Source organism: Procambarus clarkii, chromosome 15 (genome assembly GCF_040958095.1).
Source record: "Procambarus clarkii isolate CNS0578487 chromosome 15, FALCON_Pclarkii_2.0, whole genome shotgun sequence".
Taxonomy (NCBI): Eukaryota; Metazoa; Arthropoda; class Malacostraca; order Decapoda; family Cambaridae; genus Procambarus; species Procambarus clarkii.
This window is the reverse complement of record NC_091164.1, coordinates 6196607-6224571: the sequence shown is the minus strand read 5'-3', so window position 1 is coordinate 6224571 and position 27965 is coordinate 6196607. Positions and strand designations below refer to the sequence as shown.

Below are 27965 nucleotides of genomic sequence, written 5' to 3'. Positions count from 1 at the left end.
TAATCATACCATTCAGAAATGCGTAGGAAATACCTTAGCAGATAGTGGAGACAATTGCGAAAATAGAACTAGGAAAGGAGAGGCGCCCGCATAATATTACGAATCTTTGCGGGAGTAAATTATTGTCACACGCAGTCCTCGCCTACACTGCCATTCTTAATAATTACTTCTATAGGTTATAATAATACCCGATCACACAGAACACGCATGCATTTCAAAGTGGACTCTATCCCGGTAATTCGACAGTTGCACCGGTAGGTGTCGGACTTGAAGCAATGCGTAGAAGTATAGTAAGAAAAGTGAGTAGGTAGCAACCGCGAGCGACTCCAGGAGAGAAGAGGGTGTCGAGTTTAGTTGCGAGTCGAACGCCAAGACGGGAGGTTGTCGCACCCTAGCCACCGACCCTTGCTCTGAGAATACTCTGGAATTTGGAACGTTTTCGTGGTCATTATTAGTGACATTAAATTCAGTGGACGTTTGTTTGTGTGGAAATTTAAACATTCACTGAGTGACTTAAAATCGTGTCTCATTTTACTAACTGCGAATACGCAGCATTAAACCAATGTAGTTACATAACAAAAGCTACAGAATATAATTAAAGAACTGTTCTGATAAATGGTAATCTAGAGGAAAGAGATCATGTATGAATTAAAGTCAATAAAACGTGGGAGAAGTGGTGTAGAGGCATCACTAACAACGCCACGACTAATGTGCGCCAGGAAGTGAAGAATTGAGACAATGACGGAGACACCACCTACACCCCTACTGACACCACCTACACCTCCCCACTGACACCACCGTAACACTTAAGGATCACTGACGATACTTGAGTGACACTTGTGATAACGCTCAACAGAGCTAGTGACAATTTTGTTTTAAGCCCATGCTAATTCCATTATAAACACTGTTTTAAGCCCATGCTAATTCCATTATAAACACTGTTTTAAGCCCATGCTAATTCCATTATAAACACTTGGTGCCGACTGTGCTCTTCAGTTGTGCTTAAAACTGGCACCTTTAAGAAGCTCAAGACACTGATGGTCGCACTAACAAACTAAGGGCCGCGGGCAGAACTTGACGGAGATTGAACAAAACTTAAATAAACCCTGACAACAGCAAAGAATTCCGGCAATAACCGAAGTACTCCTGACAACACTAGGGAGCCCTGACAACACTAGGGAGCCCTGACAACACTAGGGAACCCCTGACAACACTAGGGAACCCTGAAAACATTACTGAGCCCTGCCAACACACAGGAGCCCTGACAACATACAGGAGCCCTGCCAACACACAGGAGCCCTGGCAACATTACTGAGCCCTGCCAACACACAGGAGCCCTGACAATATACAGGAGCCCTGCCAACACACAGGAGCCCTGCCAACACACAGGAGCCCTGCCAACACACAGGAGCCCCGGCAACACACAGGGGCCCTGCCAACACACAGGGGCCCTGACAACATTACGAAGCCCTGACAACACACAGGAGCCCTGATAACACACAGGAGCCCTGGCACCACTAGAGAGACCTGACAACATTACGGAGCCTTGATAACACACAGGAGCCCTGACAACACACAGGAGCCCTGACAACATTACGAAGCCCTGACAACACACAGGAGCCCTGACAACACACAGGAGCCCTGACAACACACAGGAGCCCTGACAACACACAGGAGCCCTGACAACACACAGGAGTCCTGACAACACACAGGAGCCCTGACAACATTACGGAGCCCTGACAACATTACGGAGCCCTGACAACACACAGGAGCCCTGACAACATTACGGAGCCCTGACAACACAGGAGCCCTGATAACACACAGGAGCCCTGAAAATACACAGGAGCCCTGACAACACACAGGAGCCCTGACAACACAGGAGCCCTGATAACACACAGGAGCCCTGACAACACACAGGAGCCCTGATAACACACAGGAGCCCTGAAAACACACAGGAGCCCTGACAACACACAGGAGCCCTGACAACACACAGGAGCCCTGACAACACACAGGATCCCTGACAACATTACGGAGCCCTGACAACACACAGGAGCCCTGACAACACACAGGATCCCTGACAACACACAGGAGCCCTGACAACACACAGGATCTCTGACAACACACAGGAGCCCTGACAACACACAGGAGCCCTGACAACATTACGGAGCCCTGACAACACACAGGAGCCCTGACAACACACAGGAGCCCTGACAACACACAGGAGCCCTGACAACACACAGGAGCCCTAACAACACACAGGAGCCCTGACAACACATAGGAGCCCTGACAACACACAGGAGCCCTGACAACACACAGGAGCCCTGACAACATTACGGAGCCCTGACAACACACAGGAGCCCTGACAACACACAGGAGCCCTGGCAACACACATGAGCCCTGACAACACACAGGAGCCCTGACAACACACAGGAGCCCTGACAACACACAGGAGCCCTAACAACACACAGGAGCCCTGACAACACACAGGAGCCCTAACAACACACAGTAGCCCTGACAACACACAGGAGCCCTGACAACACACAGGAGCCCTGACAACATTACGGAGCCCTGACAACACACAGGAGCCCTGACAACATTACGGAGCCCTGACAACACACAGGAGCCCTGACAACACACAGGAGCCCTGACAACACACAGGAGCCCTGACAACACCTGAGAAAATTGGCAGCACCAAAAGACAGGTTGATCGCTGAAGAAGACTGGACAAGGGACACCGGGCCGCTGTGTATTATAGCTCGCACCTGGCGGCCGCCAAGATGATCATCAGTAAAGATCTACAGGACATTCTTGAAGGTAAGATAAGCTGCTTATTCTGGTAGTTTTATGTCTGTGTTGTCAGGGGCAGTAATCCTGTGAGGTTTATCGAACCTCCCCCCCCACCCCAGGCACACTATACCGAACTTCGACAGGATGCAATCCACCACAGATATCTAACTACCATCTATTTACTGCTAGGCGAATAGAGGTATCAGGTGAAAGGAACCTTCTCTAGCCTGCCGTGGGATTCGCACCTGGAACCTTTGGCATTTGAAACGACAACTTTGCATTGTAGGATCTAAAACACACACACACACACAGCCACCACTGTGTGTGGCCACCACACACAGTCGATTAAGGCAGTGTCTGGGATGCTCCCAGACGCAGGTTCGAATCTTCGGCACTGCCCTTGTGGATTTGTGTAGCCACGTCTGTGGTAGAAAATAATAATAAAAAAATACTCCTCTACCGAATCCCTCTCACCTCTCCAAAACACTATCCTCATACACGCAGAAATCAAGATAACGTGATATATCAAATGAACAAATCCACAAGGGATTCATTTGATATATTTGATTCATTTTTTTGCTGGGAAGACGGGACACCACGAGCGTAGCTCTCATCCTGTAACTACACTTAGGTAATTACACACACACACACACACACACACACACACACACACACACACACACACACACACACACACACACACACACACACCGGTGGTTGTGTGGATAGCGCGCTGGACACATAATCCTGTGGTCCGAGTTGAATTCCCGGCGCCGGCGAGAAACAATGGGTAGAGTTTCTTTCACCCTGGTACCCCTGTTGCCTAGCAGTAAATAGGTATCTGGGAGATAGACAGCTGTTATGAGCTGCTTCCTGTGTGTGTGTGTGTGTGAAAAATTAGTTAGTAGTTAATAACAGTTGAGAGGCGGGCCGAAAGAATAGAGCTCAACCCCAGCAAACACAACTAGGTGAATACACGCGCGCGCGCACACACACACACACACACACACACACACACACACACACACACACACACACACACACACACACACACACACACACACACACACACGCGCGCGCGCGTTATTTCACACTGATGCACCTCTTCACCTAACAGTAAATAGATACCTGGGAGCTAGACCACTGCTACAAGCTGCTTCCTGGGATGTGTGTGTGTGTGAGCATGTGTTAGAGAAATATATGTAGTAGATGTAATGAGGAAAATAGATTGGTTAGAAAGGCGGGGTCCAATTCTAATAGCTCGATTCTACAGACACATAGTAAATACAGAGTTGAGAGGCGGGACCAAAGAGCCGAAGCTCAACCCCTGCAAGTACAATTATGTGAGGTGGGTACACACACTACCTCCCCAAACCAGGAAAGATTGACCCAGTGTGTGTACAGTCATGCAAGTATTTGTGTGGTAACACTGCATGTGTAAGGGAAGAAATGTATATGTTTATCATTCAGAATGTTCGGTATGTGCTTATTGTTTGATATATATATATATATATATATATATATATATATATATATATATATATATATATATATATATATATATATATATATATATATATATATATATAAACGTACTGAACGAGGTGAGAATAGCTTGAGCCACCTCATCTCTTTGTGTGTATTTATACCTCAATAAACTGATTTGAATTTGTTTGACCAAAGGATCATTCTGGCTTCAAGTGTTCGTCCGTGGTTACCTAGCAGCAATTAGCGGGGTCATGTTGTAGGAAGTCGTAATTCTCCACAGCGTGGCCCTCCCTCCCTCCCTCCCTCTGCTCACACACTACACTCTATCATCTAGATTCCAACACAAGCCCAATGGCCATAAATACCTCTAGCCAAGTTATGCTGGAGCTCTCAACTGATTTTGTCACTTGTCCCATCCAAGTATTTTGTTTGACGCGTTTCAGTGTGATAAACAATGGATCTGCTAGTTCTTGTTTGCACTCTTGTTTTCATCAAAGTCATCAAGAGTTCTCATCTAATGACACACAATTCTGTTATGATAGCCTAAGATTATGTTAAGTATTATTTGTTTACTGCAAGCTGGTTTGTCAACAGCATCAACTTTACCATGTTCTAGGAGGCCTATGCATGAGGGAAGTCACAATAATTTGATTCTGAACTCCTTTATTAATTGTATATACAGAATGTCTGTCGCGTCAGAGACAAGCATGTTACAATTAGACCTAGTCATCCTGCGTCCGGTCGAGGGACCAATGACGGGCTCCGAGAACTCTAAATTCGTTTTGATAATCGTATTAAAGAACTGTTTATACCAGTTACAGAATTTGTTACCATATACATCAACACTATTTACAGTTAATCATTAAAATTACTAAATATTTTTATTCGAAAACATCTGGCAACATAGGAGAGTATTACTGAGGTGATATAAAATTATATAGAAGATCACTCTTTTTAACAAAGAACGTTTTGGTAAAGTGCCTTATATAAGTTTAAGAGTAACCCACCCTAGGGTACAGCTCCTTACATCAGTTTAAGGGTAACCCATCCTAGGGTACAGCTCCTTACGTCAGTTTAAGGGTAACCCATCCTAGGGTACAGCTCCTTACGTCAGTTTAAGGGTAACCCATCCTAGGGTACAGCTTCTTACGTCAGTTTAAGGGTAACCCATCCTAGGGTACAGCTCCTTACATCAGTTTAAGGGTAACCCATCCTAGGGTACAGCTCCATTCATCAGTTTAAGGGTAACCCATCCTAGGGTACAGCTCCTTACATCAGTTTAAGGGTAACCCATCCTAGGGTACAGCTCCTTACATCAGTTTAAGAGTAACCCATCCTAGGGTACAGCTCCATTCATCAGTTTAAGGGTAACCCATCCTAGGGTACAGCTCCTTACATCAGTTTAAGGGTAACCCATCCTAGGGTAGAGTGGAACAGTAAAGGTGTGGTGGGAGCGTGGAGCGTGGAGCCTGGGTGTATGTGAGACACCCGTCTGGGCTCCAGTATATCATATGTGAGACACCCGTCTGGGCTCCAATATATCATATGTGAGACACCCGTCTGGGCTCCAGTATATCATATGTGAGACACCCGTCTGGGCTCCAGTATATCATATGTGAGACACCCGTCTGGGCTCCAGTATATCATATGTGAGACACCCGTCTGGGCTCCAGTATATCATATGTGAGACACCCGTCTGGGCTCCAGTATATCATCATCCCGTCCCTCTGACTTAACCTGTCACTTGCTGTTGACATTTCACAAATTGATCTTCGTGACGGTTCGTGTGAAGTTAATTTGATTAAAGCAGCTCTTAGTGTGGGTGGGAGGGACGCAGAGAGAGAGAGAAAATAACACGTGCAGTGGTGATAAAAAAGAACATAAAGAAGCAGGTCGAACAGCCATACAAATGGTGGGCAAAATCCTCTAGCTTAGTAATAAAGTCGACATATTGGGAACTCTTCAATAACCGTGGAAACCCTTAAGGATCACTGACGATACTTGAGTGACACTCGTGATAACACTCTAAGTCTTGCTCAACCAAACAAGCAAGGCTGCCAGGATACTAACAACCCTATGGCGCATATCATAGCTTCTCGCCAGCAGTGGTTGTAAAACTTGATAAGAAGCACAAGTTTGCACCCACACCATAGTATGCACACTCTTCACCTCCCACACACACACCTATGCACAGGTGTAGCTGAGTGGACAGCGCTCGGGATTCGTAATCCTAGGGACCGGAAATCCATCCCCGGGGATGGCGGAAACAAATGGCCAGAGTTTCTTTCACTCTGATGCACCTGTTCACTTAGCAATAAATTGGTACCTGGGAGTTAGACAGCTGCTACGGGCTGCTGCCTGGGGGTGTCGGTACGTGTGAAGAAAAAAAAGACAAAGTTGATTGATAGGTGAGAGGCGGGCCGAAAGAGCCAGAGCTCAACCCCACCCCTCCGCAAACACAATTAGGTGAGTACACACACACACACACACACACACACACACACACACACACACACACACACACACACACACACACACACACACCTTAGCTTTATTTTTGTCCGGACTCTCTAAAAGTTCAAAGTACACACAGTGAACTTTTCGAGGTCCATCACCACATATTGGTACAGTCGACCAAATAGTTACTAAATGCATGTACTATTTCTAGAGAATGGTTGTGTAATATATATATGCTTAATTAACCCTCCCATCTAAGCAGATAATATTAGGCTCTAACCCAGATATACTTATATATAACTTACATATCTTATATATATGTTATATATATAAGATATATATTTGTTTAAAACCAGTTTCCTGACAAATACAAATGGCATCTTCAGGCCTAAGCCAATTGAAAACATTTTTCAAACATTTGAACATTTTTGAACATTTCTAAAACATTTTTGGTTTTGGGTTTCCTGTACTCTCACACTGTCGTAAGGTCAGTATATTGAAATATATGGAGAGCAATCGTTTCACACTTGCTTGAGGATATAGTGGGGAGCATCGGTTTATTTTTAGCGGCAATAAATGAGTGGTAAATGAGGCAGTAAATGTGGCGCCGAACCTGTCCCTTGCAGGGAGACATTCTGGCTCCTGTCCCGCCGTCCCGTCTCCCTCAGTGGTCCTGTCTACCTCAGTGGTCCCGTCTACCTCAGTGGTCCTGTCTACCACAGTGGTCCTGTCTACCACAGTGGTCCTGTCTACCTCAGTGGTCCCGTCTACCTCAGTGGTCCTGTCTACCACAGTGGTCCTGTCTACCACAGTGGTCCTATCTACCTCAGAGGTCCTGTAGTGGTACCTAAGTCGGGTTCTCATGGTGTCCAGTGTCCCTCATACGTGTCTCATGTTGTCCAGTGTCCCTCATACGTGTCTCATGGTGTCCAGTGTCCCTCATACGTATCTCATGTTGTCCAGTGTCCCTCATACGTGTCTCATGTCTCATTCAGTCTAAAAACTCAGAAGATCTTGTTGAGCGGTTATCTTGTTGAGTGGTTCAGGGACTCCCTTGTGCTCTTGGCTCAGGCTAGGCTTGATCGCCGGGGCCTTCGAGCTGTTTTTATTGTTATCTGAGATAGCATTAGCTTGGCTACGGAGCTCTCCACCCACCCAGCCTTGTGTGGAGCTCCACCCAGCCTTGTGTGGAGCTCCACCCAGCCTTGTGTGGGGCTCCACCCAGCCTTGTGTGGAGCTCCACCCAGCCTTGTGTGGAGCTCCACCCAGCCTTGTGTGGAGCTCCACCCAGCCTTGTGTGGAGCTCCACCCAGCCTTGTGTGGAGCTCCACCCAGCCTTGTGTGGAGCTCCACCCAGCCTTGTGTGGAGCTCCACCCAGCCTTGTGTGGAGCTCCACCCAGCCTTGTGTGGAGCACCACCCAGCCTAGTGTGGAGCTCCACCCAGCCTAGTGTGGAGCACCACCCAGCATTGTGTGGGTTCCTCCTGCGGTATAATCGAGCTTATCTTTGAAGACCTGTCTACTTTAACTTACAATATTGGTCAAGATAAAGACTGACGACGTGTATTATAGTCATATTTATGTAGAGAATTACACGTAAGCTTTGTGTTGGTGAAGCGTGCAGCTGAACGGCTGATTGTGGGTATAGAGTGAGCAATAACACACCCGCCACACTCCTCACTTCCTCCATGTTCCTGTACTCAGCGAATTGGCGTCCTGTTATTGTTCACCCTAGGCTTCATGGTTGTGTGTTTTTTTTACCTGTTGTGTGTTTCGAGAGTTGGTCTATATCCTCCCAGCGGCGTGCATAAGGAATATTGCCGGAACAACCGTGGACATCTTCTAGAGAAAACTAGATTGTGTTCTTCAAGAAGTGCCGGACCAACCGGGCTGTGGTGGGTATGTGGGCCTGCGGGCCGCTCCACGCTCCTGGTGGACCAAACTCTCACAAGTCAAGCCTGGCCTCGGGCCGGGCTTTGGGAGTAGAAGAACTCCCAGAACCCCATCGAGCAGGTAGGATGCAACCCCCACAACAAGCTAACTCCTGGGTACATATTTACTGCTAGGTGGACAGAGGCCTTTTGGTGATAGGAAACACACCCAACCATTTTTCTCCCGCCAGAGATTCGAATCCTTAATTCTCGCTAACCTGTCAAGTTCCCTCTTGATGATCCCCACTTGTGTTCCTGCAATATTTGTTATACATGGAGGGAAGTTAAAGAAAATGACTTATAAACTAGGAGGAGCCGGTCGGCCGAGCGGACAGCACGCTGGACTTGTGATCCTGTGGTCCCGAGTTCAATCCCCGGGCGTCGGCGAGAAACAATGGGCAGAGTTTCTTTCACCCTATGCCCCTGTTACCTAGCAGTAAAATAGGTACCTGGGTGTTAGTCAGCTTTCACGGGCTGCTTCTTGGGGGGTGGAGGCCTGGTCGAGGACCGGGCCGCGGGGACACTAAAACCCCGAAATCATCTCAAGATAACCTCAAGAGAACTAGATAAAAATATTCTTCGTTGGCTTGTAATTTTTTTTTTTTTAATTTTGCCCCGAGGGGCGAGTTTATTGGGCAGCGCCACTCATGCTGTGAGTGGACACACCGCCATAGCAGCATGTACAACACTCCCCAATAGGAAGAAAACCCGCTGGGTTGTTCATCCTGTCACTTGTACCCAGACACAGCTGGGACCTGCTTAACTGTCTCAAGTGAACAGCTCCTCAAACAAGAAGATTAACATCTGTCAACCCTTAAAAGCTTACGTTATCTTGCGGGTGCAAAATGGGGGAATATTTTAAGAACAGTATCAATATTTGACAAAGTGTTTTCCTAACTCAAACAATGTGGCGTTCATTATTCTACACATATTCCTAATGTCTCTCAGGTGTTCACATTCACGTAGATAGTGGTCAAGGCGGTGTCCGTCACTCTCACCACAGATTCTGCAACTTCGCTGATCAGCTGTTGTTTCCATTCCGAATCTCCATGGATATTTGTGTCCAAGACGGATTCTCGCTATTACTGATTCTCTCCCTCGTCCTCCTCCTCTTCGGCCATAACGATTGGGATTACCAGCTGCAACCATGTTGTACCATCGTACAGATTCACTGGTTTGTGCTTCTATCCTCCTTTCCTCAGTTACCTTGTCACGGTGATGTTGCCTGATAATACCTCTAATTTGTAGTAGAGTCTTGGGTATGAAGTATTCAATATGGCCTCCTTCAGCGCCTTCAGCAGCCAGCACATCTGCTCGTTCATTTCCACATTCCAACATGGGAGGGGATCCACAGAAACTTGATCACTCTTCCCTGATTGGTTAGTACTCTCACAACTATCTTAATTTCAGTGCCTTTCCCAAGATTTTCTGCCAGATTTTTACTTAGGATTTGAAGCGCTGCTTTTGAATCAGTGCAGATCACGGCACCATTAATGTTTCTTTCGAGGAATCTTAACGCCATAACAATGGCAGTTAGCTCTGCTTGCGTTGAAGAGGCATAGTTCTCAATACGCGCTTTTTCTTCATTTCTGCGTTGGAAAGTATTATCCTTAATTACCGTGTATGCTGCACCAGCCCTGCCATTGACAGGATTAGATGACCCGTCAGTGTAGATTTGATCTAGTTCATCTCCGGCTTCTTTATAAATTTCCTGGAGATACTTGTGCCTCATTTCTTGTGGTATTATGTTGGATTTTTTTCGTTGCCATTTCATTGATGATAATCTTGCATGAGTCATCCTCCCAGAGAGGTAACCTCTCTACAGGCAGGAGCTCACGGGCTTGCTCAAGCAGGTGAAGCTCTTCGAGGAAGCAGACTGATCTGTGATGCCATTTTTTGCTTCTCCTGTTTCCTCCTGTTAGCAGCACAGAACTCAGAGTTTTCTTGGCAATATCATTGTAATAGGGATCTCTGGCTATCCTAATTGCAAGCTTAGCATTCAGCTCCTGAATTCTGCTTTTAACACTGGGGTCAACACTTTAACACTTGTAAGTAGTCAAGCCGTGAGGACAGTGTGTGAGGACAGGGTGTGTGAGGAGAGAGTGTGTGAGGACAGGGTGTGTGAGGAGAGAGTGTGTGAGGACAGGGTGTGTGAGGACAGGGTGTGTAAGGAGAGAGTGTGAGGACAGGGTGTGTGAGGACAGGGTGTGTGAGGAGAGAGTGTGTGAGGACAGGGTGTGTGAGGACAGGGTGTGTGAGGAGAGAGTGTGAGGACAGGGTGGGTGAGGACAGGGTGTGTGAGGACAGGGTGTGTGAGGACAGGGTGTGTGAGGAGAGAGTGTGAGGACAGGGTGTGTGAGGACAGGGTGTGTGAGGACAGGGTGTGTGAGGACAGGGTGTGTGAGGAGAGAGTGTGAGGACAGGGTGTGTGAGGACAGGGTGTGTGAGGACAGGGTGTGTGAGGACAGGGTGTGTGAGGACAGGGTGTGTGAGGAGAGAGTGTGAGGACAGGGTGTGTGAGGACAGGGTGTGAGGACAGGGTGTGTGAGGACAGAGTGTGTGAGGACAGGGTGTGTGAGGACAGAGTGTGTGAGGAGAGTGTGTGTGAAGACAGGGTGTGTGGGGACAGGGTGTGAGGACAGAGTGTGTGAGGACAGGGTGTGTGAGGACAGAGTGTGTGAGGAGAGTGTGTGTGAAGACAGGGTGTGTGAGGACAGGGTGTGTGAGGACAGAGTGTGTGAGGACAGGGTGTGTGAGGACAGGGTGTGTGAGGACAGGGTGTGTGAGGACAGAGTGTGTGAGGACAGGGTGTGTGAGGACAGGGTGTGTGAGGACAGAGTGTGTGAGGACAGGGTGTGTGGGGACAGGGTGTGTGAGGACAGGGTGTGAGGACAGGGTGTGTGAGGACAGAGTGCGTGAGGACAGGGTGTGTGGGGACAGGGTGTGTGAGGACAGGGTGTGTGAGGACAGGGGTGTGGGGACAGGGTGTGTGGGGACAGGGTGTGTGAGGACAGGGTGTGAGGACAGGGTGTGTGAGGACAGAGTGTGTGAGGACAGGGTGTGTGAGGACAGGGTGTGTGAGGACAGGGTGTGAGGACAGGGTGTGTGAGGACAGGGTGTGTGAGGACAGGGTGTGTGAGGACAGGGTGTGTGAGGACAGTGTGAGGACAGGGTGTGTGAGGACAGGGTGTGTGAGGACAGGGTGTGTGAGGACAGAGTGTGTGAGGACAGGGTGTGTGAGGACAGGGTGTGTGAGGACAGAGTGTGTGAGGACAGGGTGTGTGGGGACAGGGTGTGTGAGGACAGGGTGTGAGGACAGGGTGTGTGAGGACAGAGTGTGTGAGGACAGGGTGTGTGAGGACAGGGTGTGTGAGGACAGGGTGTGTGAGGAGAGAGTGTGAGGACAGGGTGTGTGAGGAGAGAGTGTGAGGACAGGGTGTGTGAGGACAGGGTGTGTGAGGACAGGGTGTGTGAGGACAGGGTGTGTGAGGACAGAGTGTGTGAGGACAGGGTGTGTGAGGACAGGGTGTGTGAGGAGAGAGTGTGTGAGGACAGGGTGTGTGAGGACAGAGTGTGTGAGGACAGGGTGTGTGAGGACAGGGTGTGTGAGGAGAGAGTGTGAGGACAGGGTGTGTGAGGAGAGAGTGTGAGGACAGGGTGTGTGAGGACAGGGTGTGTGAGGACAGGGTGTGTGAGGACAGGGTGTGTGAGGAGAAGGTGGAGGCACAAGTAAGAATGATGGCAGGAGAGGAGGCAGAGAGAGAACTATGCGTGTCGCGCGAGGTTAGACAAGCAGTTGTGAACCAGTATTGCCTCTTGGATTAATGGCCTTGGGGTTGGATGTCAATGAAACTGACCTTGCGACAAGGAATACAATACCATGAAAGAATTTAAGATATCTGAGTAGGGACGCGAACGAAATTGCCGCTGAAGGCAGCTGTTCTTAACTCAGTCTCGCATACCATTCAAGAGCTCGATACATCTTACAGTATTACATCAGTTTAAAATATAAGTCAGACTCTAAGTTGTGCTTAGAATAAAAAGGTTTTTGTAAACGAGTCTCTATTGGGTCCTATTTTTTCATTTGTATGAATCTCACTTTGTTTTTTTGTATATGCATTAAAACAATTTTCGAATGTTATTGTTTAATAGATATTTACTTTTTTAAGATAATATAAACTGAGTATTGAAAAACAGAAAATGGAACACAACTGTGCCTTGAAGTGGACATAATTTTGCAGACGAAGAGCCACAATAACGAGGCTGTAGAGTTGGCACCCGCCCCCCACATCTGGCAAGGAACACCCGACAACGTTCTGGTCCGTCCTGGACCAAGTCGGGTCACTCCAAAAAAGTGGTAGAGAGAGATACTGCAGCTAATTTCTACTTATATTCTAAGCTGCATCACTTATGAACCCATCCCTGCCCTTGTGTGGCAGTGCACAATAGAAAGTTGTTTTCACATATCCACACATTAAAACATTGATTGTAACCGTGATATATATGTGCTTCAGCCTACAGTTTAGACCTATTGTCTTATGTATGACCCTCTGTCCTGCGTGACAGTGAATACTAGCATTAACCTCAATTTAATAAGACTATCAAAATCCTCAGATTAGGCAAAATTGTAATTAATTTTGTCAATAAAGATGTTAATAATAATAATAAGAGAGAGATAATTTAAGGCAATAAATACAACAATACTTGCAGGTGACTCCAGTGGCCTACAACTGCATGTTGTTGCTTCATATAAAGATGAGGGTAGTGAAATATCCCGCTCCTTGGGCTGGACGGTGGGGCGACGGTCTCGCTTCATGCAGGTCGGCGTTCAATCCCCGACCTCCTAAGCGGTTGGGCACTATTTCTTCCCCCCCGTCCCATCCCAAATCATTATCCTGGTCCCTCCCCAGTGCTATATAGTCGTAATGGCTTGGCGCTTTCCCCTGATAATTCCCTCCGTCTAGTTCTCGTTCTTGCCTAATTAAACAAATCTAAGAATGTGTATACAAGTGATGAGTAAGAACTGGTGTGTTTGAACCAGAACCTCAGACTGAGAGTGTCTGGCCTCTCACCAGACTCCTGCACTGGTCTTAGCCACCAGGTCTCACCTCAGGAAGGTTCTGGAAGGTTCTGCTGGTCAAAGGTGGGCGGTGTGGTCCAACTGGATGACAGAGCAACATCGCAGGGCGTGTTGCAGAGCTCCACAGTGGGGGGGTTACCTACCTTGAGGTTACCTTGAGGTGCTTCCGGGGCTTAGCGTCCCCCGCGGCCCGGTCGTCGACCAGGCCTCCTGGTTGCTGGACTGATCAACCAGCGGGGAGGGGGACCAACTTTGCCTGGTATGCTGCTATTAGTGGCGTCGGCGACCTTTTTGATGACTTTGTCAACACTCGCCTGACATCCAGTGTGCCTCAAAATAATGAGACATGGCAGATGTGTATACTTTCAATACTCGTCCACTGATTTATACTCCTTCTACAATATTAGAAGTTCCCTGACCAGCGATCCACGCGTATTAGTGCCTAACTTCCATTTCCTATTCATAGTATCCGTGACTGATCATGGATGCGTGTTCACTGATATTATCAGTACGTAACCCCCAGTCCATATATCCTTGGGGCAGTAATACATGGTATTATTAGTCCATACATGATCGGGGCAGTAATACATGGTATTATCAGTCCATACATGATCGGGGCAGTAATACATGGTATTATTAGTCCATACATGATCGGGGCAGTAATACATGGTATTATCAGTCCATACATGATCGGGGCAGTAATACATGGTATTATCAGTCCATACATGATCGGGGCAGTAATACATGGTATTATCAGTCCATACATGATCGGGCCATTAATACATGGTATTATTAGTCCATACATGCTCGGGCCATTAATACATGGTATTATCAGTCCATACATGCTCGGGCCATTAATACATGGTATTATCAGTCCATAAATGCTCGGGCCATTAATACATGGTATTATCAGTCCATACATGCTCGGGCCATTAATACATGGTATTATCAGTCCATACATGCTCGGGCCATTAATACATGGTATTATCAGTCCATACATGCTCGGGGCATTAATACATGATGACTGAACTATAATCACAGTATCACCCCCCCCCCTACTACTAATCCATACTGGTAATACTGTTGTGACACAATCATCAGAACATTCACTGACTGTGTCACCATATGAATGATAACAGAACATATTGGGATAACTTGCATTTTTTATTCCCACAACTTTTATCTAGACCGGGAGCCAGTCGGCCGAGCGGACAACACGCTGGACTTGTGATCCTGTGATCCTGGGTTCGATCCCAGGCGCCGGCGAGAAACAATGGGCAGAGTTTCTTTCACCCTATGCTCCTGTTACCTAGCAGTAAAATAGGTACCTGGGTGTTAGTCAGCTGTCACGGGCTGCTTCCAGGGGGTGGAGGCCTGGTCGAGGACCGGGCCGCGGGACATTAAAAAAAATAGCCCCGAAATAATCTCAAGATAATCTCAAGATAGGCCTACCTTGCGGTATAATTTGCATTGGTTCCTACCGAGGATCAATATCTTGGCAGAACAGTCTCTGACCAGGCCTCCTGGTTGGTAGTCTGGTCAACCAGGCTGTTGTATGCGGCTGCTTGTAGCCAGATGTATGGTTCACAGTGCCGTTTGTAAGGTGTCATTTGGAGGTGATTATCGAGTTCTGTCTTGAACACTGTGAGAGGTTTGCCAGTTATGTCCCTTATGTTTAGAGGAAGATTGTTAATAAAGTCTCGGGCCTCTGATGTTGATAGAGTTCTCTCTCAGAGTACCTGTTGCACCTCTGCTCTTCAACGGGGGTATTCTGCACATCCTGCCATGCCTCCTGGTCTCATGTGGTGTTATTTCCGCGTGCAGATTTAGAACCTTATATTTTACATGTGTAAATTATTTTGAATCTGTCTTGCTTGCGCTCTAGAGTGAAATCCTACGACGATTTCACTCTGAAAACTTGTGGAAAATCTATAATTTGTTGAGGGGAGAGTGGAGGAGGGCAGAGAGTTGGGGGTGAGGGGAATAGTGGGTAGGGTAGGGAGATAGGTGGAGAGTAGGGGAGAGGAACAAGAGGGAGCAAACTGTCCTACAAAGAACGTTTCTTTTGGCTCGTATGCGTTTCATACGGCCAAAAATTGTCGTACTAGGAAACGGAAACGTTTTCTGTTTTGGCTTCTCTGGTAGGTTAGGATAAGGTCACTTTAATTTGACAGTTTTCTTGACGTTGGGGTATCCTTAGGAGGACGGGCTGGGAGGAGGGTGAGGTGGAGAACGGGGGAAATGGGAGAGATAACAAGGAAGAGGAGGGGGAGGAGGAAGGGTAGATAGCTGGAAGTCTGAGGGGGGGGGGGGAAGAGAGACAGAGTACCCTGTGTATGTATATATATATATATATATATATATATATATATATATATATATATATATATATATATATATATATATACATATATATATATATATATATATATATATATATATATATGCGAACAAGCCTGAATGGTCCCCAGGACAATATGCAACTGAAAACTCACACCCCAGAAGTGACTCGAACCCATACTCCCAGAAGCAACGCAACTGGTATGTACAAGACGCCTTAATCCACTTGACCATCACGACCGGACAAAATGAGGTGATAGCCGAGGCTATTTGAACCACCCCACCGCCGGCACTCGGATAGTAATCTTGGGCATAGCATTTTACCAAATCACCTCATTCTTTGGGGCACACGTGAGGAACACAAATGCGAACAAGCCTGAATGGTCCCCAGGACAATATGCAACTGAAAACTCACACCCCAGAAGTGACTCGAACCCATACTCCCAGAAGCAACGCAACTGGTATGTACAAGACGCCTTAATCCACTTGACCATCACGACCGGACAAAATGAGGTGATAGCCGAGGCTATTTGAACCACCCCACCGCCGGCACTCGGATAGTAATCTTGGGCATAGCATTTTACCAAATCACCTCATTCTTTGGGGCACACGTGAGGAACACAAATGCGAACAAGCCTGAATGGTCCCCAGGACAATATGCAACTGAAAACTCACACCCCAGAAGTGACTCGAACCCATACTCCCAGAAGCAACGCAACTGGTATGTACAAGACGCCTTAATCCACTTGACCATCACGACCGGACAAAATGAGGTGATAGCCGAGGCTATTTGAACCACCCCACCGCCGGCACTCGGATAGTAATCTTGGGCATAGCATTTTACCAAATCACCTCATTCTTTGGGGCACACGTGAGGAATACATACCAGTTGCGTTGCTTCTGGGAGTATGGGTTCGAGTCACTTCTGGGGTGTGAGTTTTCAGTTGCATATTGTCCTGGGGACCATTCAGGCTTGTTCGCATTTGTGTTCCTCACGTGTGCCCCAAAGAATGAGGTGATTTGGTAAAATGCTATGCCCAAGATTACTATCCGAGTGCCGGCGGTGGGGTGGTTCAAATAGCCTCGGCTATCACCTCATTTTGTCCGGTCGTGATGGTCAAGTGGATTAAGGCGTCTTGTACATACCAGTTGCGTTGCTTCTGGGAGTATGGGTTCGAGTCACTTCTGGGGTGTGAGTTTTCAGTTGCATATTGTCCTGGGGACCATTCAGGCTTGTTCGCATTTGTGTTCCTCACGTGTGCCCCAAAGAATGAGGTGATTTGGTAAAAGGCTATGCCCAAGATTACTATCCGAGTGCCGGCGGTGGGGTGGTTCAAATAGCCTCGGCTATCACCTCATTTTGTCCGGTCGTGATGGTCAAGTGGATTAAGGCGTCTTGTACATACCAGTTGCGTTGCTTCTGGGAGTATGGGTTCGAGTCACTTCTGGGGTGTGAGTTTTCAGTTATATATATATATATATATATATATATATATATCGATCCCTGCAGCAGGGGAGACGAGCGCTCTACCAGCTGACCTACCAGCCACAACAGAAGAGGATGACAGTTTACACACCTTGGTAAATGCTCAAATGACAGTCGGGGACCCCGGGGTTCGATGCTCGAACAGGACAAAAACGGTTAGGCAAGGTACCCGGGAGTTAGGCGAGTATTGTGGGGTTGCCTCCTGGGGCGGGGTCAGTAGGGTTACCTATGGGGGGGGGGGGACTGGGATACAAGGCTACTTTGAGGTGCTTCCGGGGCTTAGTGTCCCCGCGGCCCGGTCGTCGACCACGCCTCCTGGATGCTGGACTGGTCAACCAGGCTGTTAGACGCGGCTGCTCGCAGCCTGACGTATGAGTCACAGCCTGGTTGATCAGGTATCCTCTGGAGGTGCTTATCCAGTTCTCTCTTGAACACTGTGAGGGGTTTGCCAGTTATGCCCCTTATGTGTAGTGGAAGCGTGTTGAACAGTCTCGGGCCTCTGATGTTGATAGAGTTCTCTCTCAGAGTACCTGTTGCACCTCTGCTTTTCAACGGGGGTATTCTGCACATCCTGCCATGTCTTCTGGTCTCATGTGATGTTATTTCTGTGTGCAGGTTTGGGACCAGCCCCTCTAATATTTTCCACGTGTAAATTATTGTGTCTCTCTCCCGCCTGCGCTCAAGGGAGTACAGATTTAGGCTCTTTAGTCGGTCCCAGTAATTTAGATGTTTTACTGAGTGGATTCTAGCAGTAAAGGATCTCTGCACGCTCTCTAGGTCAGCAATTTCTCCAGCTTTGAAAAGTGCTGTCATTGTGCAGCAGTACTCCACTCGAGAGAGCACTAGCGTCTTGAAAAGTATCATCATCGGTATAGCATCTCTAGTGTGAAAAATCTAAAGACCGGTAAAGTAAAGTAAAGTAAGTCTAAAGTAAAGTACAAGCCTAAAGTATATATATATACAGTATACACAAGCTTCCTGTCCCGCAAGGAAAGGGGAATAATACACCCCGGAGACAGGTGTGCAGCAGGTGTAATTCAGAGATCGCTCGCAGTGATAACAGCTTGGTGAGCCAGGACCAGCTTGGTGAGCCAGGACCAGCTTGGTGAGCCAGGACCAGCTTGGTGAGCCAGGGCCAGCTTGGTGAGCCAGGACCAGCTTGGTGAGCCAGGGCCAGCTTGGTGAGCCAGGGCCAGCTTGGTGAGCCAGGGCCAGCTTAGTGAGCCAGGGCCAGCTTGGTGAGCCAGGGCCAGCTTGGTGAGCCAGGACCAGCTTGGTGAGCCAGGGCCAGCTTAGTGAGCCAGGGCCAGCTTAGTAAGCCAGGGCCAGCTTAGTGAGCCAGGGCCAGCTTAGTGAGCCAGGGCCAGCTTAGTGAGCCAGGGCCAGCTTAGTGAGCCAGGGCCAGCTTAGTGAGCCAGGGCCAGCTTAGTGAGCCAGGGCCAGCTTAGTGAGCCAGGGCCAGCTTAGTGAGCCAGGGCCAGCTTAGTGAGCCAGGGCCAGCTTAGTGAGCCAGGGCCAGCTTAGTGAGCCAGGGCCAGCTTAGTGAGCCAGGGCCAGCTTAGTGAGCCAGGGCCAGCTTAGTGAGCCAGGGCCAGCTTAGTGAGCCAGGGCCAGCTTAGTGAGCCAGGGCCAGCTTAGTGAGCCAGGGCCAGCTTAGTGAGCCAGGGCCAGCTTAGTGAGCCAGGACCAGCTTAGTGAGCCAGGACCAGCTTAGTGAGCCAGGACCAGCTTAGTGAGCCAGGACGAGCTTAACGGAATACTGTGTTGCGATGGTTGTATTGGTGCATTTTTTTTTTAATTATGAGGGGAAAGGTCCAAGCCATTACGACTATATAGCACTGGAAGGGGGTCAGGATTAGGATTTGGGATGGGACAGAGGGAAGGAATGGTGCCCAACCCCTTGGACGGTCGGGGATTGAACGCCGACCTGCATAAAGCGAGACCTACCGTCCAGCCCAAGTGGTTGTGTACATGTATTGGTGCAAGTGGTGGTAGTAGGTGTGAGAAGCACTTGCTCCAGCAGGATATAGGGGTGTTAAGGGGCTCCCTACCCGCATGTTCTATAGTCTCTACACTGAAATTGATATATGTAAATTACTGTAATTGGGGGATACGGGTATAGTTTGTTCTGTAGCAGCGTAACAAACACCTCCTGAGGTGCGCACTGTATGGATATTATTGCGGGGTTTTGTACAGAGTATTCACCTAGTTGTGCTTGCAGGAGTTGAGCTCTGCTCTTTCGGCCCGCCTCTCAACTGTCAATCAATAACTGTTACTAACTACTAATTTTTATTTATTTATTTTCCTCCACACACACACACACACACATCCAGGAAGCAGCCCGTAGCAGCTGTCTAACTCCCAGGTACCTATTTACTGCTAGGTAACAGGGGCATCAGGGTGAAAGAAATGTTTCATTGTTTCTCGCTGGCACCGGGAATCGAAACCCGGACCACAGGATTACCTATTCAGCGTGACGTCCACTCAGCCAGCCAGCGCCTTGGCTGGCTGAGTACTCACCTAGTTGTGCTTGCGGGGGTTGAGCTCTGGCTCTTTGGTCCCGCCTCTCAACCGTCAATCAACTGGTGTACAGGTTCCTGAGCCTACTGGGCTCTATCATATCTACATTTGAAACTGTGTATGGAGTCAGCCTCCACCACATCACTGCCTAATGCATTCCACCTGTTAACTACTCTGACACTGAAAAAGTTCTTTCTAACGTCTCTGTGGCTCATTTGGGTACTCAGTCTCCATCTGTGTCCCCTTGTTCGCGTACCACCCGTGTTAAACAGTATCTCTATCTACCCTGTCAATTTTATTGATAGGGTAGATAAAGATAATCTTTTTCTCTTTATTCCTCTGAGAACTGTATAGGTAGCGATCATGTCTCCCCTAACTCTTCTGTCTTCCAGGGTCGTGAGGAGTGGCGCCGTGCCGTGCCGTGTGTGTGTGTGTGTGTGTGTGTGTGTGTGTGTGTGTGTGTGTGTGTGTGTGTGTGTGTGTGTGTGTGTGTGTGTGTGTGTGTGAGTGTGAGTGACGGCTGGCGTCAACAGATATTTTACAGCCAGTAGTTATATTAACTTCGCCCTCAGTACCCGCAGATATAATCTGCACAGTAGTCAAACACAAGTGGGTAAATATAATAATAAATGATAAAGAAAAGCAAATAATGCAATATTCTCTTATTTTAGTGCTCCATCGACATATTTTTCCTCTGTTACCGCGTGTTCGTACACGAAGTTTAAATTTAAAAAAAAAAACACAAATAAGCCATTTTTTTTAAACATGAGAAAGACCTTTTTTTTAGAATATGCCATAAATATATTCGTTTATATAACTAATAATAAAGTAAATAATAATTGTAAGTAGAAGCTACAATTAATGAGAGAAATATGCAGGGTTCATTATGAACTGTGTGATGAGGGGACTGAGTCCCCTGATGAATTACAAAAATAATTCCAACTTATGCCCTGTTCAAAAATAAAACCAAAAAGTATCTTATTTCATCCTCATGGTTTCCTCCCTTGAGCTTCAAACTCGCACTGTGCCTTGTATTATCCTCAATATTAGTACTTAAGACATATATCTTTATCAGTGTCATCACCTCTGCCAATTTATATTGTAGTTATTTGTTGATATAAAATTTGCTACAATGTGCCTATTTATCTTGCCTGATATGTTAGATTAAGGCCCGAAAAGGTATTCGTGTTAGTAGCTTTGCAACAATGTACAAGTACCAATCTTATGAAGGTGACCAACCCATTGTATCTTCTTGTAATTAAATTATTATTATTATTATTATTATTATAACATACTGGTGGGAACAGACTTTTCGTAATGACGTCACGCCCTCCTGTGTTGTGTTGCCTGCTTCAGTTATAAAAAATAATGTTAATTTGTTTTTTTAATGAAATTGTTTGTGTATTCATGTATGTGTATAATTAACTGATTTCAAGACGATGTTCATATTTCATATTATCCTAAAAACTGTATCCAATCCGTAAATACAAAAACAAAAGTCGGGAGCGTGTGGAAGGTTTGAAGGCGTCCATAGCTGTAGTCCTAATGAACCTTAACTTATTTCCCGTTTTCATTTGCTAAAGTAACGGAACAGAACTCTAAATAGTAGAACAGTAAGACTCACTTTTGTGAGTCGATTTCATTTCAAATTACGTCCAAATTTGGCCATAGTGCGCATACGAGCCAAAAGTGACGTTATTTTTAAGAGGACGGGTTGGTTAAAAACGGAGAGCGTGAGAGCGTTTAGTGCACCAGCAAGCCTGGCAGCCTAATAAACGTCGGACCAGATTCACGAAAGCACTTACGAACGTGTACATCTTTCCTCAATCTTTGACGGCTTTGGTTACATTTATTAAACAGTTTACAAGCATGAAAACGTTCCATTCAACTGTTGTTATTGTTATAAACAGCCTCCTGGTGCTTCGGAGCTCATTAACTGTTTAATAATTGGAAACAAAGCCGCCAAAGATTGAGAAAAGATGTACAGGTTCGTAAGTGCTTTCGTGAATCTGGTCCCAGTGTAACAAACTAGGCTGTTGTAAGAATTATTCCAGAAGGTTCCAGAAGTTTCGTGTAGGGACCTGACCTTCAAAAACACACATTCCCCCTGGGAATTAGCAGGTCTGAGTCACAAATGGCGGGCATCTTTGTTCATAGTTTTGTATAATGAACCATCCTATAGTATTCAGTAATTTAGAGAAATTAGCCTTTATTCATTTTGTATTAAAATTGTATTGTATAATAGTGCTGGGTACAATATCAAGAGTATTCTAATTATTGAATTAAGTCACCATCAGTGACGTCACGAATCAGATCTAAGTTGTAAGGCGGAGTGACCGGCGGTCATAGGTCATCAGGGTTGACATGTCTACTATTTCTCAAAGTTCAATTAACCATTTTGGGGATCGGGAACAGCTCTGCCGTTAGATGTTTGTGTAATTTAATTTCAGTAAAATAATTCAACCAGTCTGGATCAATTAAGTACAACAGAGGTTAATTGTTATAACTTAACCTTGCTAAGTAACTGGGTAGACTATGCGGAACAATACAATGCTCTAGTCTGGGCTAAACCAGACGAGGAAGAGATCAGTGTGGACATAAGAGCAACTGGGAGAGGTCACTCCATCTTACCTCTCCCAAGACCAGCCCAACATCTTTAGCTGGTAAAACATAGAGGTATAGTTGCTATTGTTATGTATTGGACTAGTCAACTCATTGCATTCAGGTCAAGTAGGGAGTGTTAAAGTGACAGGGAGTGAACATATTTAGATTTTGTTTTAGTTTTTCTTTTAATAAATTAATTAGTTAATAATTTGCATTTTATTATTTCCATGTGTTATGTGAACTTGTCCTGGTCACGTGGTCCACACGAGGTAAAGGTGGATTGGGCGCCGATTCTAACATCGAATCGGAATTCATCATTACCGTGTAATTTATTCCACACTCAAGGTCATCGGTTATAGTGGGGATCAAGCCCCAAGGTTGCTTAATTAGCATGATCGATCCAGACCTCGATCATTGCTGTGTTACTGGTCTGGTGGTGGCGGCGGAGGCGACTCTAGGGTTTTGCTCAAAGCCTAGGTCACGTCATACTGGGTGTAGAATCCTAAGTCGGTCAATCGTCTTAGGACCACGTGGCGTGGAGTTGGCTTTGGTAAAAGTTTTGGAGTCCCTTGTAGAGAATAAAAAGTAAGAATACGGGTAGAGAGGGGGAGTAGAAAGGAAGATAAGTAGAGAGAAACCCTACCCGTGTTACACCAGTCACTTAAGGTTAATCGGTCCAGAGCATATTTTCCGGATTAATCATATTCCTACCGATATATTGTAACAGATATATCAACTTTCCTCTCTCGCTGAATATGTTGTAGTGATTATAAACACAACAATGGACTGATTCGTAGTTTATGTTAATATGAGCGCGAAGAATGTGTACAGCTTCACCCTTGATCAAGACGAAGAATGTGTGCAGCTTCACCCTTGATCAAGACGAAGAATGTGTGCAGCTTCACCCTTGATCAAGACGAAGAATGTGTGCAGCTTCACCCTTGATCAAGACGAAGAATGTGTGCAGCTTCACCCTTGATCAAGAGGAAGAATGTGTACAGCTTCACCCTTGATCAAGACGAAGAATGTGTGGAGCTTCACCCTTGATCAAGACGAAGAATGTGTGCAGCTTCACCCTTGATCAAGACGAAGAATGTGTGCAGCTTCACCCTTGATCAAGACGAAGAATGTGTGCAGCTTCACCCTTGATTAAGATGAAGAATGTGTACAGCTTCACCCTTGATCAAGACGAAGAATGTGTGCAGCTTCACCCTTGATCAAGACGAAGAATGTGTGCAGCTTCACCCTTGATCAAGACAAAGAATGTGTACAGCTTCACCCTTGATCAAGATGAAGAATGTGTACAGCTTCACCCTTGATCAAGACGAAGAATGTGTACAGCTTCACCCTTGATCAAGAGGAAGAATGTGTGCAGCTTCACCCTTGATCAAGAGGAAGAATGTGTACAGCTTCACCCTTGATCAAGACGAAGAATGTGTACAGCTTCACCCTTGATCAAGAGGAAGAATGTGTGCAGCTTCACCCTTGATCAAGAGGAAGAATGTGTACAGCTTCACCCTTGATCAAGACGAAGAATGTGTGCAGCTTCACCCTTGATCAAGACGAAGAATGTGTGCAGCTTCACCCTTGATCAAGAGGAAGAATGTGTGCAGCTTCACCCTTGATCAAGACGAAGAATGTGTGCAGCTTCACCCTTGATCAAGACGAAGAATGTGTGCAGCTTCACCCTTGATCAAGAGGAAGAATGTGTACAGCTTCACCCTTGATCAAGACGAAGAATGTGTACAGCTTCACCCTTGATCAAGACGAAGAATGTGTGCAGCTACACCCTTGATCAAGACGAAGAATGTGTACAGCTTCACCCTTGATCAAGACGAAGAATGTGTGCAGCTTCACCCTTGATCAAGACGAAGAATGTGTACAGCTTCACCCTTGATCAAGAGGAAGAATGTGTGCAGCTTCACCCTTGATCAAGAGGAAGAATGTGTACAGCTTCACCCTTGATCAAGACGAAGAATGTGTGCAGCTTCACCCTTGATCAAGACGAAGAATGTGTGCAGCTTCACCCTTGATCAAGATGAAGAATGTGTGCAGCTTCACCCTTACCCAAGACCGGTCCGTCTAATTACCACAAGCTACCACAAACTTCAGAAAGCTTCCTGGCAATACGTTAGTAATGAATAAATATGATATATTTACTCATTATAATGTTGGTGCTGAATGTACAACACGAAAAAACATAATTTTAATCTGAAAAAGTATCTTTTTATAAAGAAATTAGACGAAAATAAAAAGCTGGTGACGCCAAATCAAGTCGACGATCCAAGCTTCGGTTAGGTTAGGTTTGGTTAAGTTAGGTTAGGTTAGGTTAGGTTAGGTTAGGTTAGGATAGGTTAGGATAGGTTAGGTTAGGTTAGGTCAGCCCAACTTAATATATCATATTTATTCATTACTAACGTATTGCCAGGAAGCTTTCTGAAGTTTGTGTAGTTTGTGGTAGCTTGTGGTAATTAGACGGACCCATCAAGAGGAAGAATGTGTGCAGCTTCACCCTTGATCAAGAGGAAGAATGTGTACAGCTTCACTCTTGATCAAGACGTAGTGTCAGAGCCACAAAAATGAAGCCATGAGCCGTAACATAATATTATGAGAGTGATGCACCCGCCAGGCCGACCCTGAAGACTTCCTCCCAGGGAATGTAAACCGCCATTGTTATCGTGGGAGTTGACAACGTGGTATGAACGTTTTCTAGAGGATGAACCTAACAAAATTATAAGGTACAGAAGGATAATCATGTAATGGCTGCCTAGCTTAGCTGATGATGGGAACAAGGTTCTGCTGGCCAGGTTGAGTGGTCTCCCACAGCTGTAGCGTCACCGCAGCAGTGTCCCAGGGCTTCACGGGTGTAGGTGAGCGTCACTGTGATACTCGTCAGTTGTCATATACGATCAAAACAAAACACTTCCTATTCCATCAACGGCTGCCACTCAACCTTGTACTCGACTCTATCCTGCGTACACTTAATCTGTTTCCTCACACTCTGGTTCATCTTGGTTACCAGTATGCCGGTGTAACAAACTAGGCTGTTGTAAGAATTATTCCAGAAGGTTCCAGAAGTTTCGTGTAGGGACCTGACCTCACCAACGCACATTCCTCTGGGGATTAGCAGGTCTGAGTCACAAATGGCGGGCGTCTCTGTTCATAGTTGCGTATAATGAACCATTCTATAGTATTCCCTTATTTAGAGAAATTAGCCTTTATTCATTTTGTATTAAAATGGTATTGTATAATATTCCTGGTTATAGTACCAAGAGTATTCTAATTATTAGGAGACTTGAGTTAAGTCACCATCAGTGACATCACGAACCAGATCCAAGTTGTAAGGCGGAGTGACCGGCGGTCATAGGTCATCAGAGTTGACATGTCCACTATTTCTCAAAGGTCAAATAGCCATTTTTTTTTTTTTTTTTTTTTTTTTTTTTTTTGAGATATATACAAGAGTTGTTACATTCTTGTACAGCCACTAGTACGCGTAGCGTTTCGGGCAAGTCCTTAATCCTATGGTCCCTGGAATACGATCCCCTGCCGCGAAGAATCGTTTTTTCATCCAAGTACACATTTTACTGTTGCGTTAAACAGAGGCTACAGTTAAGGAATTGCGCCCAGTAAATCCTCCCCGGCCAGGATACGAACCCATGACATAGCGCTCGCGGAACGCCAGGCGAGTGTCTTACCACTACACCACGGAGACTGCGATCTCCGTGGTGTAGTGATTTGGTGATCGGGATGGTGATTTGGTGATCGGGAACAGCTCTGCCGTTAGATGCTTGTGTAATTTAACTTCAGTTAAAATAATTCAACCAATCTGGATCAATTAAGTACAACAGAGGTTAATTGTTATAACTTAAACCTTGCTAAGTAACTTGGTAAGCGATGCAAAACAATACAATGCTCTAGTCTGGGGAAGACCAGAGAGAGGACAGATTAGTGTGGTTTGAGAAACAACTCGGGCAGGTGGCCTTACCATCATCGGCCTCCCGACAGCACGAACATCTAGCTGGTCGCCCAAGGTAGAGTTGCTTTATGAGTTCTTATAGGGGTAGTCAATTCATTGCCGTTCAGGTCAAGTAGGGAGTGAACATCTTTAGATTTTGTTTTAGTTTTTCTTTTAATAAATTAATTAGTTAATAATTTGCATTTTTATTATTTCCATGTGTTTGTTATATGTATATGAATTTGTCCTGGTCACGTGGTCCCTACGAGGCAGAGTTGAATTGGGCGCCGATTCTAACACCAAATCGGAAGTTATCAGTCCCGTTTAATTAATTCCACACTTAAGATCTTAAAGGGTATCGGTTATAGTGGGGATCAAGCCCCAAGGTTGGTTAATTAGCATGATCGATTCAGACCTCGATCATTGCTCAGTGTTACTGGTCTGGTGGTGGCGGCGGAGGCGACTCTAGGGTTTTACTCAAAGCCTAGGTCACTTCATACGGGTTGTAGAATCCTAAGTCGGTCAATCGTCTTAGGACCACGTGGCGTGGAGTCGGCTTTAGTAAAAGTTTTGGAGTCCCTTGTAGAGAATAAAAAGTAAGAATACGGGTAGAGGGGGAAAAGGAAGGAAAGATAAGACGAGATCACCCTCCCTGTGTTACACCGGTACACGCTCCGTAATCTGGGGATATACCAGTTTTTGCATTATATATGTTTTCGTGATATTTATCTATCCTAATTTCGCGCATGCTTCTCACGTTATCTATTTATACTGCTTCAACTCCTGATACCTGCTTGATGAGGTTCTGGGAGTTCTTCTACTCCCCAAGTCCGGCCCGAGGCCACGCTTGATTTGTGAGAGTTTGGTCCACCAGGCTGTTGCTTGGAGCGGCCCGCAGGCCCACATACCCACCACAGCCCGGTTGGTCCGGCACTCCTTAAAGAAAACAATCTAGTTTCCTCTTGAAGATGTCCACGGTTGTTCCGGCAATATTTCTTATATTCGCTGGGAGGGTGTTGAACAACCGCGGACCTCTGATGTTTATACAGTGTTCTCTGATTGTGCCTATGGCACCTCTGCTCTTCACTGGTTCTATTCTGCAGTTTCTTCCATATCGTTCACTCCAGTATGTTGTTATTTTTCTGTGTAGATTTGGGACCTGGCCCTCCAGTATTTTCCACGTGTATATTATTTCATATCTCTTCTTTCTAGCATTTGGAGAGCTTTGAGACGATCCCAATAATTTAGGTGTTTTATCTCGTCTATGCGTGCCGTATATGTTCTCTGAACTCCCTCTATTTCAGCAATCTCTCCTGC

The 27965-nt window shown here is 46.2% G+C and overlaps 1 protein-coding gene across 3 annotated transcripts in view; it reads left to right on the top strand.

Annotated features, from left to right (window-relative positions):
* Positions 1-341: 341 nt before the first annotated feature.
* The window catches only part of LOC138364882 (uncharacterized), a 96293-nt gene continuing 68669 nt past the window's right edge, over positions 342-27965 (top strand). The window contains exons 1-2 of one of the 3 annotated variants that reach the window (XM_069324929.1): positions 342-2204; positions 2374-2814. In XM_069324929.1, coding sequence (XP_069181030.1) covers positions 2778-2814 — 37 coding nt within the window. In that variant the 5' untranslated portion in view covers positions 342-2204; positions 2374-2777. Of the gene's footprint in view, positions 2815-27965 lie in introns of all 3 variants that reach the window. The other 2 variants (XM_069324930.1, XM_069324928.1) reach the window with 2 other exon arrangements.